Source organism: Pollachius pollachius (assembly GCF_949987615.1).
Source record: "Pollachius pollachius genome assembly, chromosome: 1".
Classification (NCBI taxonomy): domain Eukaryota; kingdom Metazoa; phylum Chordata; class Actinopteri; order Gadiformes; family Gadidae; genus Pollachius; species Pollachius pollachius.
The window spans coordinates 33,089,447-33,107,994 of NC_136934.1; the positions used below are offsets into that span (position 1 = coordinate 33,089,447).

General features: G+C 43.3%; 1 protein-coding gene across 1 annotated transcript in view; it reads left to right on the top strand.

Moving 5' to 3' along the window:
• LOC307070397 (poliovirus receptor homolog) overlaps positions 1-17,275 on the top strand; it is a 75,973-nt gene extending 58,698 nt beyond the window's left edge. Inside the window, exons 7-10 of the mRNA XM_079728851.1 lie at positions 14,447-14,576; positions 14,777-14,834; positions 15,004-15,087; positions 15,593-17,275. Coding sequence (XP_079584977.1) covers positions 14,447-14,576; positions 14,777-14,834; positions 15,004-15,087; positions 15,593-15,802 — 482 coding nt within the window. The 3' untranslated portion in view covers positions 15,803-17,275. The remainder of the gene's footprint in view (positions 1-14,446; positions 14,577-14,776; positions 14,835-15,003; positions 15,088-15,592) is intronic.
• The last annotated feature ends 1,273 nt before the right edge of the window (positions 17,276-18,548 follow it).

Consider the following 18,548-nt stretch of genomic DNA (forward strand, 5'->3'; position numbering starts at 1 on the left):
GAATACAGTGTATAGATATATAGGCTTTCATGTTCAATGCAACCCCTCATGTTTGCAAGCTGACGAAATGTGGTCTTTAAAATACCGCTCTCAGTCGTGTCATGTGATTTCCAATCTGGTGGGAAGTGTCCACCAAAACCACACACACACACACACACACACACACATACACACAAACACACACACACACACACACACACACACACACACACACACACACTGTTGTGTGCTCTCCCATTGATTTTTAAATTGCAATGCTTTGCTATAACAAGAAGTGCTTACCCTCAAAAGAAGATTTCCACAACATTTTGGCAATGAGGATTGACGGCTGACTTGATACACTGATGGTGCAGCTAGCTTACCCCACCTTATTCTCTCTTTGACTTCAAGACAATGAGACTGCCTGTACCATGATAGAGGCCTCAGTGGATTCAATCCGCTATCCTGATTAAAAATGAGTGAGGAAAACTCTTGTGTATGGCAAAGTAAAATAGCGTTGGTCTACGTCTGGGACTAGGTAGGACTAGGCTTTTTAGCTTAACGGCCCTATCGTATGATCCGGGAGTTGAATCATGTGCAGCGGTTCCGGGCCCCACATATATACATATATTAACAAATAGATGCATAAATTGATGGTTAGATTAATGAATAGATAGATAAATAGGCCGGTATGAATGCCTGAATAAATTTAGAAGTGTGTGGATAAATAAATATATACCTATGACTAAACAGGATAAATTAAGAATACAAAGTAATTAAATGTAGCTGGTGACATTCATAACGAATGACTCAATTCTATATTGACTAAATGTCAAAACATTTTTGTATAAATAAATCCAATAGTCAGTGAACAAATTACCAATACATTATTGCCTGTAGACAATGATGTGTCTAAGGCAAAGTCAACAACCCGCCTGAAAACAGGCTAAGTAAACAGTAGAAGGTAGAGGCCATTGAAAATGTTACTGTGCTTACTTATTTTTCATGTCTGTAACTTATTCAGTCTCTCGGTCAGATTCGGTCCGAACAACAAAATCCCTGTTGCATGTTCTTCCTGTCTATTAACGCAACAACGTCCAGAACCATGACACGCATCATAGAATCACTGTGGAAAATGGGGTGAAAATGTGTGTATCCAATTGGGTTTCATGGTTCCATTACTGCCATGACTACTGCGGGAGTCAACAGTCAAAGGAATGATGCCGATTGTAACCTTTACTACCAAGGACAAAAGCCTGATGATGGTGGGAGTGAGTGGGTTTATGTCTTGTGGGAATGGAACGCGAGTTTGAAAATCTGTATTGATCATTTTAATAGTAGCTCTGACGCTCTCACAGAAATGCACCGCACAGGATTGTATTCAGAAGAATATCCAAGGGGAAAGTTTGAAGTAGTTTAGTGAAGGTAGACCAATGTTCTAAATGCATAGGAATGTTCAGCTCATGCAAATATTGTGTCTGGTCTGTGTCTCACAGCACAGCAATAGAAAGGTTAACAGGTTACTAACGGTGTGCTATGTATGCTTTGGCTAAGCTACAAGGTTTCACTGGGGAAGGAGCAGGCCCATACTCCTTCAAATAACTATTTTATTTATAATGGAGACTGTGTCAAAACACCAATTTAAATTCGATGGTTTGCCCTTACTAGAGCTTGACATTCTGCAGAAAGATAATTATTTACCATGGGCACTGATTGCAGATGTGTTTGGAGTTGTGGACAATACTGCCCTGCTGTATTCTAATGAGCAGGACTTGCCTGGGCTTAAACATTGGTTTGCTTGAATAATGTCTGGTTTGTCCCTCTCAGAAATTGTTTACCATTTTGCTTTTATGGCACAATTGTCACATGGTATCCCTTGCGTCGAAAGGGGGGATGGTAGAGAATTCTAGATTATTTAAATATATTTTGGGATTATTTTCTCATTCTGCTGAATAATTACTGCTTAAGCTCCCTTATGCAAACATAATACGCATGCAGCAATGATTGTAAAAATGGTTGGATTTGTGCCACACAAGGCATATGTAGAGCTATCACACAGTCAACATCATGTCATCTTTGTAATGATTGGTAATTTACTTTAGTTTCTAAATGGCCTGAAGTGTCCCCATATAAACATACAGATGATACACCCTAAAGAACAGAAATCAACATTCAAAGAACCCCTTACCCTTTCAACTTCCCCAAATGAAAAATCTCTCATTCCGCTTATTCTTGTGTCTATTCCTAATCTCCCTCTGAAATCCCCGCCTTGATCAGTCGCCTGATGAATATAAATGCTTACCGAATTCAGAAGACAAAAGATATCAATTGCATGTTGATCTACTACAATTACATGTTGATTTACTACAACAGAATTTAATATTTGTATCAATTCACTACAGAAAAACAACTTCATGCAACAAGAGTTTCAAACTCTTTACCTGCCAGGGTAGCGTTAACAGGAAGTCCTGTATGAAGGTGAAGGCTTTGTGGAGAACCTTATTGGATTGATTCCTAAATTTAATCAAAAGGGAAGACAAATCTTTTACTTCGGAGCTGTGCTGTCTTGAATTAGAAATGATCTGTTATGATATATGCTTCATCAATTGTAAGTTAGGTCCCTGTGTTATCTTGGACAGCATGAATACAAAGGTTTTGAGTTTGAATATTTTGAATGCATAGCCCGTGTTTGCACACTGACAACATGGGATGTTTAAAAGACCTCTCTGAAGCGTAGCCTCAGAGTGCTCAGGCAAGCTACTGATGGCTGTGTCGTGCGCTCTGTTATTCAGCATAATTAAATCAACAACAATGCATCGCTATAACAAGATGTTTTAAGTGTTTTACTCTCACAATAGAATTTCCATGAGACTAGCTTGTCCTGCGAGCGGATGTTATGCATTCCAACTCTCCGGGAAAATAAGTGATAACAAAAATGGGTGCAATTTGGGAGGAAGCCCTTTATGAATAAATACAAATAAATACTAGTCTGTTCTAATGGGAAGAGAAGGCCAACCCACTTTTTGATCAAATAAAATCCAGTGAGGGGTGCCATAGATGCTGAATTTATAAATCAAAGGGCTGACATGTTGAGAATTCAGCATTGTAAGAGTTGAGGTTGACGCATGTCTCTAAATCACATCGCCATAATCTAGCACTGAGAGAAATATGGCTTCCACAATCTCTTCCCCGGAGCCATATTGAAACAACAAAGCATATTTCTGTGTGAAGTCTTATTCTTAATCTTAGTGCATAGATATGTGGTTTAAAGGTGAATTTATTATCCATCCAGTTGCATGAATATGCATAGTTTATAAACTGTTTCAATGACTGCCATTTCAAGAGCAGATTTTGAGAGTACAGTAGTCAATGTCTAGCTCTGGAGAACTGCATACGTATTTTATTTACTGGCATTCGATAAAGGTAGCCAGTATAATGGTCAGCCCAACACTTTAAAAGTGTGTCACCTGCATTAAGGTGGACATACAGTTTATATAAATAGTAAACAGGACTTACTATTACTACTTAGAAGTGAACCTTGTGGGATGCCTTGTCATTGGTAGAAACTGTGATCTGACATTAGCCACTGCTAAATACTGTTGGTACTGGAGCAGAGAATGATCAATGGCTTCAAAGGCTTTTGATGCATACTTAACAAAGAGGCACAGTGCTTCCTTTTGTCTACAGCTGACACAATATAATTTATAGCAGCGATGGTACAATAATCTGTTCTGATTTCTGAAGCCTCGTTGGTGAGGGCTGATACAGAATCTCTAGTTAAGAATGACAAGGTCATTGTTTGCCACTGATTCAAGGGTTTTAGACAGATATGACTATTTTCTCCTCCTGTGTGCAAAGGTAAAACCTCTACCAACTTCCATCCTTTGAACATGTTGTGAGTTAAATTAGTTCAAGTCTCAAGGTTTAACATCTCAACTAGCTTGTAGCTTAACAAACAACAAATCAAAAATGCTGGCCAGCCAGTACCTCTTTCCTTGTTTACAAGAATCATGTTATCAACACTCCCAAAACCCCTCCCACTCACACCATCAAGCCTGCTGAGGCACGCTCACGTCCCACAGTCTCAGAACCAGCTAGAGTGGAGAGAAGCATTCAGAACCAGCTAGAGTTTACTAAACACTGTTATTGAGTTTTGGGAATTCTGAAAGACAAAAAATTGTACACATTGCTACTGAAAGTAAAAATTGTGTGTTATATGCTTGAAGGTGATGGGGGCCGAGAGCTTTTAGAATTGTTATCACCAGCTGGGTCACCAGCCAGTGAATTTGAGTCACTGGCTATAAGAGCTTCAGTGGTTACACGAGCAGAAGGGTTTAGGAGGGCCCACTGAGGGCCACAGCTAACTGTATGTACATAGCCAGCATCATTGTTGAAGAACATATTTGCAGAATTAGCTGATTACCATTACCACGTCTTTTAAAAGCTGTGCGTATTTATTTATCTTCCGTCAGTATGACACAAAGGGATTAACGTGAGTGGGCAGAGAGGAAACACTGTTGTTTTCCGTGGAGTTTACTGCTTTCCAGAATTAAAATGGATTTGACCAAGAGTTGTAGATAGAGGTTAAGTAATAATTAGTAGAGTTTATTGAAGAGAGTAGAGTTTGTTTCTTAAGTCTGAAGGTCAAGCCAATGGGAGGTAAAATGTCTAGCTAGGAACCACTCTTTGTTTCTAGCCAGAAACTGATTTGGTATTTCAGTGGGGAACCAGAGGCTAGACCTATCTTACATTTTTTATTTGTTTAATGGGGCATGCCTATTGACTATTCAATTGATGATATCTAAAAAATAATATAATGCTCATTCGACATCTGTAACTGCTATAGTATGAGAACAGTTGCTATCTTGGAGATTCTATAAGACGATGCTGCCAGCCTTGCTCTGCCCGCATCACTGGTGACCCAGAGTCATCCTACACATGCTGGAAAGCTTGTGTAGGATCAAGGATCCAATGTCTAAGGACAATGAATGTACCTGCTCTCCATTAAACCTATACTGTATGTAGATGGGTGGGTGGGCAGGTGTGGCCTGTGGGCCTATATTGATGTGTGTGTGTGTGTGTGTGTGTGTGTGTGTGTGTCCCTTTTACTCCTAATTTATTCGTAAGTCAACAACACACCAAGCACACAGCCTAGCAACTGCATTTAACCGATAATGAAACCATTCTTTATCTGTAACGCAGATGGATTTGCTGCTTTAGGGGCATTCCCTCCCCTCTCCTGCCATCTATCCTCAATGCTGCGGCCCTTCTCCTGTGGGGGTACAGGATTCAGAGAGAGAGAAGCACACAGGCTGATGAGAAACGAGGATCAAGTCGTGAGCGAGGGTGAAGTCATGAGGGAGAGAACGAGAGAGAGAGAGAGAGAGAGAGAGAGAGAGAGAGAGAGAGAGAGAGAGAGAGAGAGAGAGAGAGAGAGAGAGAGAGAGAGAGAGAGAGAGAGAGAGAGAGAGAGAGAGAGAGAGAGAATCAAGTCATGGGCAAGAGAGAAGTCACGAGAGTGTGGGAGAAGCGAGTCATCAGAGGGGAGGAGGGAGGAGAGAATGGAGTTGAAATGAAGAGAGGGAGAGTCAAGAGTCAAGTCAAAAGAATAGAATCGAGAGAGAGCGTGAGAGAGAGAGGGAGGAAGAGAGTGATGTGAGCCAAGTGGGCAGGGAGATGGGGGGCCATAATGGCTTTGTATGTCGTTAATCAGTGACTGATGAGAGGCAGGCGTGGATGAGGTGAGAAGGAGAGGCCTGCTACAGCTGTGCTGCTCTCGCAGGGCTCCGTGTGAGAGGCAGCCTGGCTGACCTGATCAGCTAGTCCTTGGCCACAATACCCGTGCCCTGTACGCTCTCTCCCGCACAGGGTTGCAAATGACTAAATCACGCTGTTCGCGTTGAAAATCAAGCCGGACGACTCTGGACCTTTCTCTTCCACATCTCCGTATTTATTTCTGCTTCTTTTGGAAAGAATTCTCTTTCTTGACACTCTTTGCCTGACGCCTCCGCACTCTCTTGGAGGCTTTGCTACTTATTCCATTTTCAGTTCACTGTGTTCCTCCCTGTTGATTCTCCCTCCATCTGCCCTCCTTCTCCTTCTGCTTGGGATCTGTTTCTTCTTGTGCAACACTTACTTTATGGTCATGTGTCGTGTGTGCAGAGTTTTGCTGCGCGTGTGTGTGCGTGCGTGTGTGCGTGTGTGCGTGTGTGTGTGTGTGTGTGTGTGTGTGCGCGAGAAAAAGTACCTTGCGCAAGACTGAGTCTGGATTTGGAAACGGAGGGTTGGGTAGAAGCGGCCATTTGTCCTTCTTCTCTGACGTATGAAGAGGAGTCTGGTGAGCACCACCAGCTCACCCTTATGTATGTGTGTGGGTGTGTGGGTTTTGCTGTGTGTGGATACACTTGCACACAATACGGGGGTATACATTGAGGTATCACTTTTATAGGGGTACACCCAACAGACTTTACCATTTTATCAGGTGTGTGTGTGTGCGCGCGCATGGGGGCATGCGTGTGGTGTGGGGCTGAGGTTTTGTGGGCTTGCGTGTTTGTGTGTGCTCGCGCGTGTCCGTTACAAAGTAATAAGGTGTTCCTCCTAGCCAGAAGGTGGCGTGGGCAGCAGGTTAACTCACCAGATACTCTCGACTGGCCCCTCAGACACACACATACACACACTCTGCTAGGAGGGGAGGGGAGGAGGAGAGGGGCGCACAGGAGGAAGACAGATGGGTAGCCTTAAAGTCACTGGCATGTAATTACCACCGCCTGCTCGGGCTCTATCAAAACTGTTTCCATTTAAACTGCGATCGAGACATTTCCCGTAATAAAGTACAGTTGTATGATGAGCGATGCTGAGGAGATGATGGTCCAGTCTGTAATAAGCAGCAATTACTCTGTTGAATAGCACTCTTGGTCTGTTCACTGGGAGTCTGTTCATATGATTGTTGCCCTGTGTGTGTCTGTGTATGTCTGCCTGTCTGTCTGTCTGTGTGTGTGTGTGTGTGTGTGTGTGTGTGTGTGTGTGTGTGTGTGTGTGTGTGAGAAAAATAAATAAAGGCACAGAGTCTCTCGCTGTGTGCTAGCGCATGTGTGACTCAATGTATTTTTCTGGGGGTATTTTACAAAGGTCTCTTTGCATTTGTACAACATAGTCCAAATATCAGTGTTTGTGTGAGAGTGTTGGTTTTGCATGTAATTATAAAAGCCTAGCAATGTCAGCAAACACTGAGCTGTCATTTTTCTCAGTATACCTTTATATCTAATAAGACGCACACAGTGTTCAACCCTCAGTATTAGGGGAATTTGTGTGTATGTGTCGGTCTACGAATGTGTGTCTATGCCTGTGTGTGTGTGTGTGTGTGTGTCGCTCTATGGATTTGTGTGACTGTGTATGCTTGTGTGTGCGTTTGTCTCTGTCTATGCCTGTGTGTCTATTTATGTGTGTGTGTGTGTTTGTCTGTGTCTTATGGATGTGTGTGGCAAAGTGGCTGCTGGTACAACAACAGATCATTTATGTTTTGGAGTGGACAGCTACATTTGGCTAATGCAGCGGGGGGTGCATTTCCGCTGCTTGGGGTGGCGGCGGTGGTGCTGGTGGTGGGGGTGGTGGTGGTTAAGGCTAGAGAGCACAGTAAATACTGCCGGGAAGAGACGCAGGGAGACGGCTGCAGCGACCTTGTCCCAGGGAAGGAGGAGAAGGCAGGATGGATGGATGGGAGGGAGGAGACGGATGGAGAGAAGAGAAGGAAAGCTTCTGTCCTCTCCTGGGGCTGGCAGAATCTGCTTTTTAATACGCAGCGGCAGAGAGCACACTGTCTCTCACACACACTTTGTCTCCTGGGACGGACAGACTCACACACACACTGAGAGCACACTCTCTCCTGGGAGTTAGTGTGAGATGGATGTCTTCTACACACACACACACACACACACACACACACACACACACACACACACACACACACACACACACACACACACACACACACACACACACACACACACACACACACACACACACACAGAGAGCTATGGAGATGTCACAACACACAGGGCCATGGCGAGTGGTTGACGTGGTGTTTAATCCTCCGGACAGCCAGAGTGCGCCCGGTTGGACCTAGAATCACAGTCCATTAGAACTGACCCAGCCGTGCTGAACGGTCCTGAACAAACACACACACACAAACACACCTTCACACACACTGTCGCACACACATTTATGCGCACACACACACACACACACACACACACACACACACACACAAATATTGACACACAAACTCCTACACACAAACACATTGAGAAGTTTGTGCTCGCTCCTCATGATTGGATGGTAATGTTTTGTTAACTGCAGCCCCGGCTTCTATTGTGTTGATGAGAACACCGGCTCCTCTATTGCCTCTGAATATATGCTGCGAGTCATTTCAGCACTTAAGACTGTGCACTTTCACTGATTGTGAACAGTGTGTGTGTGAGTAGTATTAACCCTGTCAGTATACAAACACTGTGATGTTATATTCATTGTGTGTGTGTGACATTTGATTTGATCCTCTGGGATGTGATTGGCCTGTGCAGTAGTGACAAACAGCACTTGCCAGCTGTGTGTCTGCGTCTTGCAGGATTCATAGGGAGGAGAATGAAAGCGTCTCCACAGATGTGTTCTAGTTATTGGTTGAATCTTCCACTTTCAGCAAGTTGTGGAGGAAGTTAGGTTTCTGTAGACAGAATACAATATATAGAGTGTACTTTGTTGGACAGGGGAATATGATGAGGTGAGAGAATGATGTGGGGATGTGCTCTCTAGGTTAAGAAAGACCTTTTTTTATTTCATTATGGTGTATTATCTGTCAAGTTGCCAGTATCACTTAGCCTTGGCCTCACCCACACAAAACCACGTCTTGAGTCTAACAGCACCACTCGCCCCTCATTTTGCCCGCTCCACACTGTAAGATTGCACTGGTGAAAGGCTGCTTTCATGCTAAACCTTCTGAATGAAATGATATTAACAGGGTTTGCCGGTTAGGCAAAATATAAAGAAACTTGTGAAGATTGAAAGGGAATAATAAAGCACGATTATCTGCAGACCTGTTCTGATCTCCCTCAAAGATGCTAAACGGAGAAGAGTGATCAAAAGCTTTTTGGGTTTCTATCAAGTAGTTAAATCATTTGGTGAAATGAAATGAGGGCTTTATGAGTTGGTACAAAGTTCAGAGAGGGATAACATGATTCGGATACTGAAAAGACTCCATAATGTCAGACATGATTGCTGTAAATCTGGACCCCCCCCCCCCCCACACACACACACCTTCCAGAAGATGCCTCCAGGCCTTCTGTTTAGTTATTTGAACCCTGCGTCAGTTGTAGCTTTTTAAAATGTCAAGATGACAGGAAATTCCGCTGAAAAGCAGCATTACATTCATTAGTTTGTTCCCTTTTTCTAAATGTACTGAGATTTGGCCCCGAACTCTCTCTATGAATTAGAAACGTACGTAGGAGTGTGTTGCCGTTTCAGGGCTACGCGGATCATGGCAGATCATACCCAGCAGAGAACATGGGGATGACCCGTGGTTAGCCCCTCTGCCAATAGAAAGACCAAAAGGCTAACCGGCTCCCTTTAACCCTTCCAGAATTTGTTTTCGATTTGTTCTGCTTCCGAGCGGTGTACTACTGCCCACAGTGACCTGCTAAGCTTTTCAGACAAGCACAAATACCCGCTGGTCTAAAATAGTCATATTTGTGAGATGTATCTGTCTGTATTTATTTATTTATTCATTCATAATAGATGCATTGTGTGTGTGTGTGTGTGTGTGTGTGTGTAGGCTTAACTCTGCCATTACGCTTAGGAGATGAGAGTACGGTTGGTGTGTATGGGGGGGGCAGGTGCACGACATCCTTAACAACGGTGCAGGATGACAGGAGAGGAGGGATGGAGACAGAAGAGGAGAGAGAGCAGAAATACATTTGTTGTGGTGGGGGGGGGATGGATGTGTTTGTGTGGAGGTGGGTTAGGCCAGGCCACCATGTTAACCGTAATCCCCCGCAGGCAAAGGCTGCATCACACAGGAAAGAACAAGGGATTGAAAGATGAGGAGAGAGAGAGAGACTGTTTAGTTGGTTGTCTTCCTGCGCTCCCTCCTCCTCCTCCTCCTCCTCCTCCTCCTCCTCCTCCTCTTTCGCGGTGGGCCAGCTCGAGCCAGGCCCCAGGAAGTGGCTGACTGCTTATCAGGAGTCTGGGCCTTGATCTGGTCCCCATCTCACTGATCTGCTTCTGCTTCCTGCAGCCCCCTGCTCCCTCTCCTCTACTTCTGCCTGCTTTTTGTGCTCTATTTCCAACCAGCAACCTTTTGGTTTCTGACTTCCTCTTTCTCCGACTCCTGACTCTCAATGTATTCAGCTGTACTGTATTTCCTCTGCATCCCTCGCCCTCTCTCCCCAAACAGAGACACACACACTCTTTCTCTCTCTAGTCATATATCTCCCTCCACCTTTGTCTCTCTCCCACCAACTATCGCCCCTTCTATCCCTCGGTCCCTCCATCTCTCTCTTTCCTTCCATCGTTCCCACCAACTATGTCTTTCCAGCTATCTCTCTGTCTCTCTCTCTATCCCGCTGTCGGTTTTTCTCCCTCCATATCTATCTATCTTTCTCCCTCCATCTCTTTCTCTCCTCTCTCCTCATCTGTAGTGTCCTGGGTCTCAACCTCAGATGCTCCTCCCAAATAGCTTTTCCAGCACGTTTGTGTGTATGTGTGTGTGTGTGTGTGTGTGTGTGTGTGTGTGTGTGTGTGTGTGCGCTTTATAGTGTGTTTGTATAAATATTTGTGCATTTAGAACAAAGATACGCACAAGGGTGTGTGTGTGACTGGCACCTAACGTACTCCATGTGTGTGTGTGTGTGTGTGTGTGTGTGTGTGTGTGTGTGTGTGTGTCTGGAACCTAATGTACTCCGTATCCTACTCTATAACTGTGTGGGTGATTGTCTGACTGGGGCTGAAATTGTGATGGCTGTCCTTGGCGGGGAGCTGCAGAAATCTCGACAAGCACGGCAGTTATAAATACACACGCTCGCAAATAGACTACACACCGAGAAAGAGGACTCCGTCTGGGAGATTTCATTAGCCCGAGCCATGGCCAGTGTCCAGGGCCAACACAGAGGGCATGCTCCTCCGCGGCGTGCACAGAGACACCGCCTCTCCATCCTCAAATTGGCTTCCTTTCACCGAGGTTTCCTGCTTTCTCTCAGAGGTTATCAGGGAGAAAATGAAAGAGTGGCGGCTGAAAGGGCTTTTTACCTGAGCCGGCTGAGGGAAACTGGACTGTTGTGGAATGGGGATAATGACACGAGCGAGCCAGATGCATACAAATATGGAGGAAACGAGACATAAAGGGAGAGAAAATGCTTTTCATAATTGAAAATAAAATGAAGTTGAACTAAAGGATCTGTAAAAGAGGAGAGGAAAACGCCGACAAACGGAAACGCAACAGCGTTTCTATAATAAATGTGAAATCAGAGAGATTTCTCAGTTCGAAAGGATACTGCCCTCGTTTATAAAAGCTGCACAGCGCCCCCATGTGGTGAAAAGCGTCCCCTACACCCGTTTAACGCTCAGTCCCTGGAGAATATAGCTACCTGGGGAAGTGCTGGACGACACTCTTTTTGATGCACAATAAAGGTTATCCATAATTATTTGTTTTGGACTTTGTAAGACACCTCTGGCCGTTCATTATCATCAGTAATACCAAAAATCTGGTTTAGTAATTGCCATCTTTTGTTGAAGAACGCCTTCGCACTGACTCAGCACGCCCTCGTAAATGTCACAGTGAAATGCTATCTAATTTTGTCTGCTGCGACCTTGCCCAACCTAACTCGGTAATTATTTAACATTCATTCGTTTTAAAGCTCCCGTTTGCAGTGGCTTTAAAAGTCGATTGCCTTGGTTTATGGGGTTTGCTGAAATGAAGCGTGTTTTATAAGCCCAGGGGAAGACGCTCTGAAGTCCCGCACTGTTGGGTCTGGACGACCTTTTAAGGAGTCCGCATCGTCCTTATTTCAGAGGAAATTTCATGACTTCTCTCTCGATCCGATACGATGATGTCTTATTTACAAGTATTTACTGTAGCCCATAATAAACATCATGCATACTACTATTAGCCTGCTACCAAATCCAACGATGGCTTTTCAGGGATTTATTATTCCGCTGTAACCTTGGGGCTTGCACTTTATTGCTGTCCCTAAATCCGAAACAGATTTTGGTTGTGTGTTGGGGACGCGACTCCATTATGAACAAAGGGACCACTATAGTCTTGTCAATGAACTTAATGCAATGTGCATACATTATCGCTGTATTTTTTTTCATGAATATAGATAGCTTTCCAGAAAAACTGGTAAACATTTTTAAATGTTAGGCTTTTTGGATGACGTGCTTTACGAACCGAAGCCTAGAAGTTCAACATCTCCCCGCTTTCAGGGAAGAGGCACACGTTCTTTATGCTTCCTACAAAGCAGCGAGAGTAATTTGCAAGTACAATCCAGTTGAATTCATCATGGTCAAGAATAATATGTAAATGATTTGGCCGCCTTACCTCGAGAGTGGGTGGGTGTTTGGTGTGCGCGTGTGTTGAGGCACACGTGCACGAGTTTATGAGTTCGTTTATCATTTGCATATGCATAGATCCTTGCATTCTAAATAAGGTTAAAGAGTAGGCCCAAATGAGGAGAAAATTATAATGAGCTGCTGTCAATATGCTTGCTAGTTTTGGCATCAGATTATTTGTTTTGCAATATTGATTATTTATATTTTATCTTAATGTATATGTAGTACAAACTTCTAAATGACCCAATTAAATGTATCTAAGTAATAACGATTTTATAGTATGATACTCTGTTTTTTTACTACTATGTTTTTTTAGATAATATTGTTAATACATTATAACACGACCTTGGCTTAACCCATATCCAAAATCAACCCAAAATCTATAAACCACAGTGTGGTGGTGCATAAACCTAATAAACATCTATTGGTATATTGGACACACCAGCGCACACCAGCAGGTGGAGGTAAAATGGTGGACTGAACAGTAAAGGAACAGCCATGAGAATGGAGTGGGTTTGAATCATAGCCATGATGATGCCGAGGTATGAAGAAATGTGTTATTGAACATGTAAACCCTCAAAAATGAAAATGAAAAAATGAATGCGTTTCCTACTGGAAAAGTATTCAGGAGAAATTCATAGATCAGTATTTGAGGACTCAAAGCATCGATTGTGACCCCTCCAATTAACATGACCGCAGTCTTTTTGCCCGCTCTTTTCCTCGCGCTCCCTCTCTCATCAATGGAGTTTCAGATCCTGCGTGGCCTTTACCACCTCCTCATTAGTATAACCCCCGGGGAATATTGGTCTATAATGAGCTGAGCAGCTCCTTTGGTAAACACTGAAACATGTTCTTCTGTGTGCGTGGGTCACGCTTCATTAGAGCAACCTCTGTGTGATGTCTCTGGTTCCTCTTAATAACCCGTGTGTGGAAACACGCTAATCACAACCAGGTCCTGCACTCAGCTCACCTTAACGTCGGAGCACACGTATCATCACACCGTACGAGCCATGCATTTGGAGAGGGAGAGAGAGAGAGAGAGAGAGAGAGGGGAGAGAGAGAGAGAGAGAGAGAGAGAGAGAGAGAGAGAGAGAGAGAGAGAGAGAGAGAGAGAGAGAGAGAGAGAGAGAGAGAGAGAGAGAGAGAGAGAGAGAGAGAGAGAGAGAGAGAGAGAGAGAGAGAGAGAGAGAGAGAAGTCACCGCAACAGCCTCTCCTTTACAACAGGGCGAAGCCTCATTAAACACACTAATGTCTTGAATCATTTGTAGTCCAACGTTGTTTGTTCTTTCCCTGCAGTCTTCTAGAGATCCTCTGCATCCCTCTGTAGATGGAATTATTATGCACTGATAATTATAATAATAATCAGACTAGTCCACTAGGCTCGTTTCCTATTGCTTCTCAGTCCAGTTGGTTCTTTTTATACACGTGGTCAAGCAGCCGATGTAACTACACCCATTTTGTTTATATGCTGTTATTTTTTCCAGTCTCAAGTGAAAGTCACTTTGGATAAAAAGTGCCTGCTAAATTAATGAATTATATACTGTATATTTTTAGATTTTAAATTTGTAATAGTTAAGATATTCTGAATTGTATTTTGTTAGAAATGGCATAACCGTCTGTATGAATTTCGATAAGACGTCTCCTGGTTCATTCTGACCAATCAGGGCATCTCTTCCCTGATTGATTCGGGTAGTTGGTCTCAACGATCAATCACAGGTGTGGGAAATACCACACTTTGTCACCATGGCGGAGGGAATGTTTTAAATACAAATATTTTTCCATTCTTGCTCGGCTGCTCTTTTCTGCTCTCGCTCTTTTCCGCTCTCAAACGAGCCGACTGAGATGTGAACGTGTGTCATGTTTTTCCCTCAGGAACCAGGCTGCCAGAGAAGGGGGCGACCACAGGCATCATCATCGGGGCCATCATCGGGGTGATCATCGTCCTTGCCGCCATCGGCTCCGGCATCGCCATGTACCGCAGGCGCAGCAAGTCGATGAGCGAGTACGTTCCTGTGTGTGTGTGCAAAATAATAATGTCACTATAAATAGTGCTTTGTACATCTATTTTACTATTTTAATTTGTTCAAATTAATGTTAAAGTGTTTGTTTTTTTCAAACAACTTGCATTAACAAGTTAACTCTCTCTCTCTCTCTCTCTCTCTCTCTCTCTCTCTCTCTCTCTCTCTCTCTCTCTCTATTTAGTGGTCCACCTACATTCCAGCCCCCTCCCCCTAAGAAGACCAACAGCTCCACAGACAGAGTGAGTCCCTGATGACTTGGCAACATGTCTAGAAACTAAATCAACATTTAGCATCAGACTGAACAGCATGTTCTGAATGCTCATCTGTGTCAATAAGACAATGACTATTGCAAGTACGAAGCCAGCTGATGTTATCCCTTTTTGAATGGATTTGTGTTTTGTTTTGTAGTTGATCACCGTCCATGACCCAGTGGTTGAGGACAGGCCCCTGCAGGACCTGTACTACAATACCCAGAGTGCTGAGCCAGTCACGGTAATGGCAGCTATATTGCTTGGGATAACAGCAGCAGGTTTAGCATTCAAACAATAGCAAATGATTGATATTAACGAAATACATGATTACAACACAATTAACCAACTCCTTCATTTTCTGAAGACATTTTGATTTGGGTAATTTAGTGACCCTACAAGTGAGGCAGTAAATCTATACATCAGAATTGGAGTGACTACAAAAAAAAAAATACTGTGGAGTGTAGAGAAGCATTAGGAATCAGACACAAGGTAAGTATAGTATATTCAGTTAGCATTATTAGTGCATAGTAGTGACTTAACCACTCTGCTGTTAGTTCTGCAGCAAGTGATTGGTCAAATTGCACGTTGTACTTGTACAATGACAACAATAAAGGTTGTTCGCCTGACGATTCATACACATAAGGCCACTCCGAGGGACAGATGATGGCTCTAAGTGCAGAACGCACGGTGACTAGGAGAGGTGATACTGAGGGACTAACCGACCTACCTGGGTCCTTGTGATCCAGGACCTGGACAACCACCAGGAGGAGGAAGGGGAGGCTCCCAGGGACAGGGTGAACTACTACTCTGCTGCCCCCAGTGGCTGGGATGACCCGGAGCACAATGAGGTGCCGCCGCCCTACCGCTACACCTATGCCGACGAACCACAGGCCGCGCCTCAGGACGGCGTCCTCAACCGCGGGGACAGCTTCGTATCGTCTGCCATGTTTGTGTGAGAGGAAGATGGATGGGTGTCAGGTGTGTGTAGGTGGAGCCAAGTGTGTGTGTGTGTGTGTGTGTGTCCATTCACCCATCTGAGTGAGAGGGCATGACATCTGGTTTATTAAAAAGCCAAAAAGCCATCAATCTCTCCCTCTCGCTGTGTGTGTGTGTGTGTGTGTGTGTGTGTGTGTGTGTGTGTGTGTGTGCGTGCGCGCATTTGGAACCATGGGGAGGAGTATGATGATAAATTCCTGAGGTTGCTATTTTGGATCGTATATTTAAGAAGTCTGTTACTTAGAGTGACACATATGCATGCTCACCTGAGATGCGATTATGAGATTCTTGTGGTTTCAATAAGTGGCTTGATTTCACATGTGCTTTGTTCCTTTAGTCCCCCGAGTTCCTGCTTAACAAAGCCATGCAAACTGTAACGAATCTGACCACATATTGAAAATGTTTTTTCTAGTTCAAATGATTTGAGGCATAACCTGCTGAATTAATGAATTAATGAATGAATTTCATCCTGAACATGATTTAAAGAGTTAAAAAGCTGATCAGGTTGCCACACATACCTCTGGGTGTTACTTTTATGACACCTGTGTCTGTATGTGTGAGAGAGATTAGACCAGGAACTGGGGGTGATGCCATGTTCAACGCTATGATTAGGAATGGGCCATATGGCGTCCATCTTGGTTTTAAACACTAGTGTTGAGCACCAAGAAGGAACCAAGATGGACGCTAGGTGAATGAGAACCATGGTTTCTCCCTGCTGGGGTGACGTGTGCAATGATTGTTCTTCTCGTTATCTTTCCTTTTGTTTGGTTATGGTCTCAAAGTTTTTCTTAAGCACATTCTACCGTGAAATTGGGGTCTTCGTGTAAATGTAAGTAAGAGGAAATTAAATGAGAACGCTGCTCAGCTGTATCACATGTCTATTTTTTTATATTTTTTTGTTGCTTGTCTAAAGCCATATTGGACCCAAGCCCCTATACATCGACTGCTACATCTAATACTGTATTTCTAAAACAGGGAATGTCTGTTAACTTACACTGTTTTGATGAAAAGGGAGTACTGGTTGTTTTGAATATCCTTCAGATCTAGCAGCATACTTGAATTGATAATGTAAAACACGGTTTGTTATTAAATCTGCTGCTTCGTCATCTGAAATTGGAGGATTTTGCTGTTCTTTGCTGAGGAGACAGTTAATAATGACCCCACCGGCATGTTAAGTTCCCCTAGTTACAGTCAGGGCTCAATGTTTAGATTAATATGGAAATTACTGCATCAATTATGAATTACCAATGTATGTGCATGCATGTTTATACTTTACCAAATCACGACTGTGTTAAAAGTGATAAAGGGATTTTTTCAAAATCAATATTTTTAATCAAGTCAATCAATTTGATTTTATTGTTTGTACATTGTTCTTTTGATTTGCCAATGTACAATCATTGTCTAGTTTAATAAATGCATAAACTGTGGCTTTCTGTTCAACTCACAGATTGTGCTTTATTCAGTGATATACTGAAAAAAATAAATGTATTTATTATTAATCATAAACATCAACAAATGCAAACAAAGATTGAAGAAAATTGATAGATTACCAGGTGTCACATGGTACTGCTGTACTGCAATTGTAATACCTCAACTAACCACACGAGGGTGCAGTTTAAGAAAAGCGGCTCCCAACATTTCATCTGCGACGCCAGGCCTTCTATTACCGACCGCCACTCTCTACGCTTGACTCATCCCTTTCATCGCCTCATGCGATCATCCCCCAATCCCCATCTAAAAGACCATTAACGGTCCCTTCGATGCATTAGCATGACCATTTCCGTTCCGTAATGTTTATTTTTTTCATCGTGTTACTAGACGATAATGTACCATATTTAATATGCAGGAGCAGATGCAGCACGTCCATCAATTCATCCATCCATAACCCACCTTCCAGGCTGATGACTCAACTGGGCTTCACTCCGGAGTGTCGTCTGTGGTTATCATGGAGGGGAGAAGAGGCTCCGGTATAGTTCAGTTCTGCTGCAGCTCTACTTGTGTAGAGCCGAGGCTCTGGCTGCTAGCTCTAGCTATGACTCTGCAGTCTGTCACCTCCAGCGTGATTGATTGGCGTTCTGATCCACTCCCACTCACACTTATTGGGTCGTTCTTCTCAAGAAAGAAAAAAAAACACCAAGGATTTAGTGGCTGACATACTGTATTCCTTCAAGGTCGAAGGCGGACAATAAATGTCAAGGTCACGATTTATTGCAGGTGGAAGGGAGGTGTTTTCTTAATGTTATGCGCTGCAGTATGACACAGATGGATTTACAGAAGGCTCAAAACCAGTAGTGGCTGTTTGGAGTCTGCTGGTACATGGCTGTAGAATAGTATGTCCCTTATTAAGCATACATACACCAGGTTTATAAATAGAACGGCATGTATGTTAAACGTGTCAGGTTGATAAGAAGCTAGCTGTTAGAGCCCAGAGATCAATACACATTGGAAAATAAGCATCAGCTATGTAACTTTCTTAATGGTGCTGGGAGAGTATTGATTAAAGAAATGCTGCATTGTTGCGGTTTGAATCTCTAGCTATCGATAGTCTGTTTATTCTGTTGGAATAATGGTATTTTTCAATGTCATAGGTCGCAATGGAATAGCAACAATATACATATTGATACAAATTTCAGTATTATACTATAGTATGACTTCTGGTAAATTAGCATAAATTGTAATTTCAGTTATTTTGCCCGTTCGCTGTGT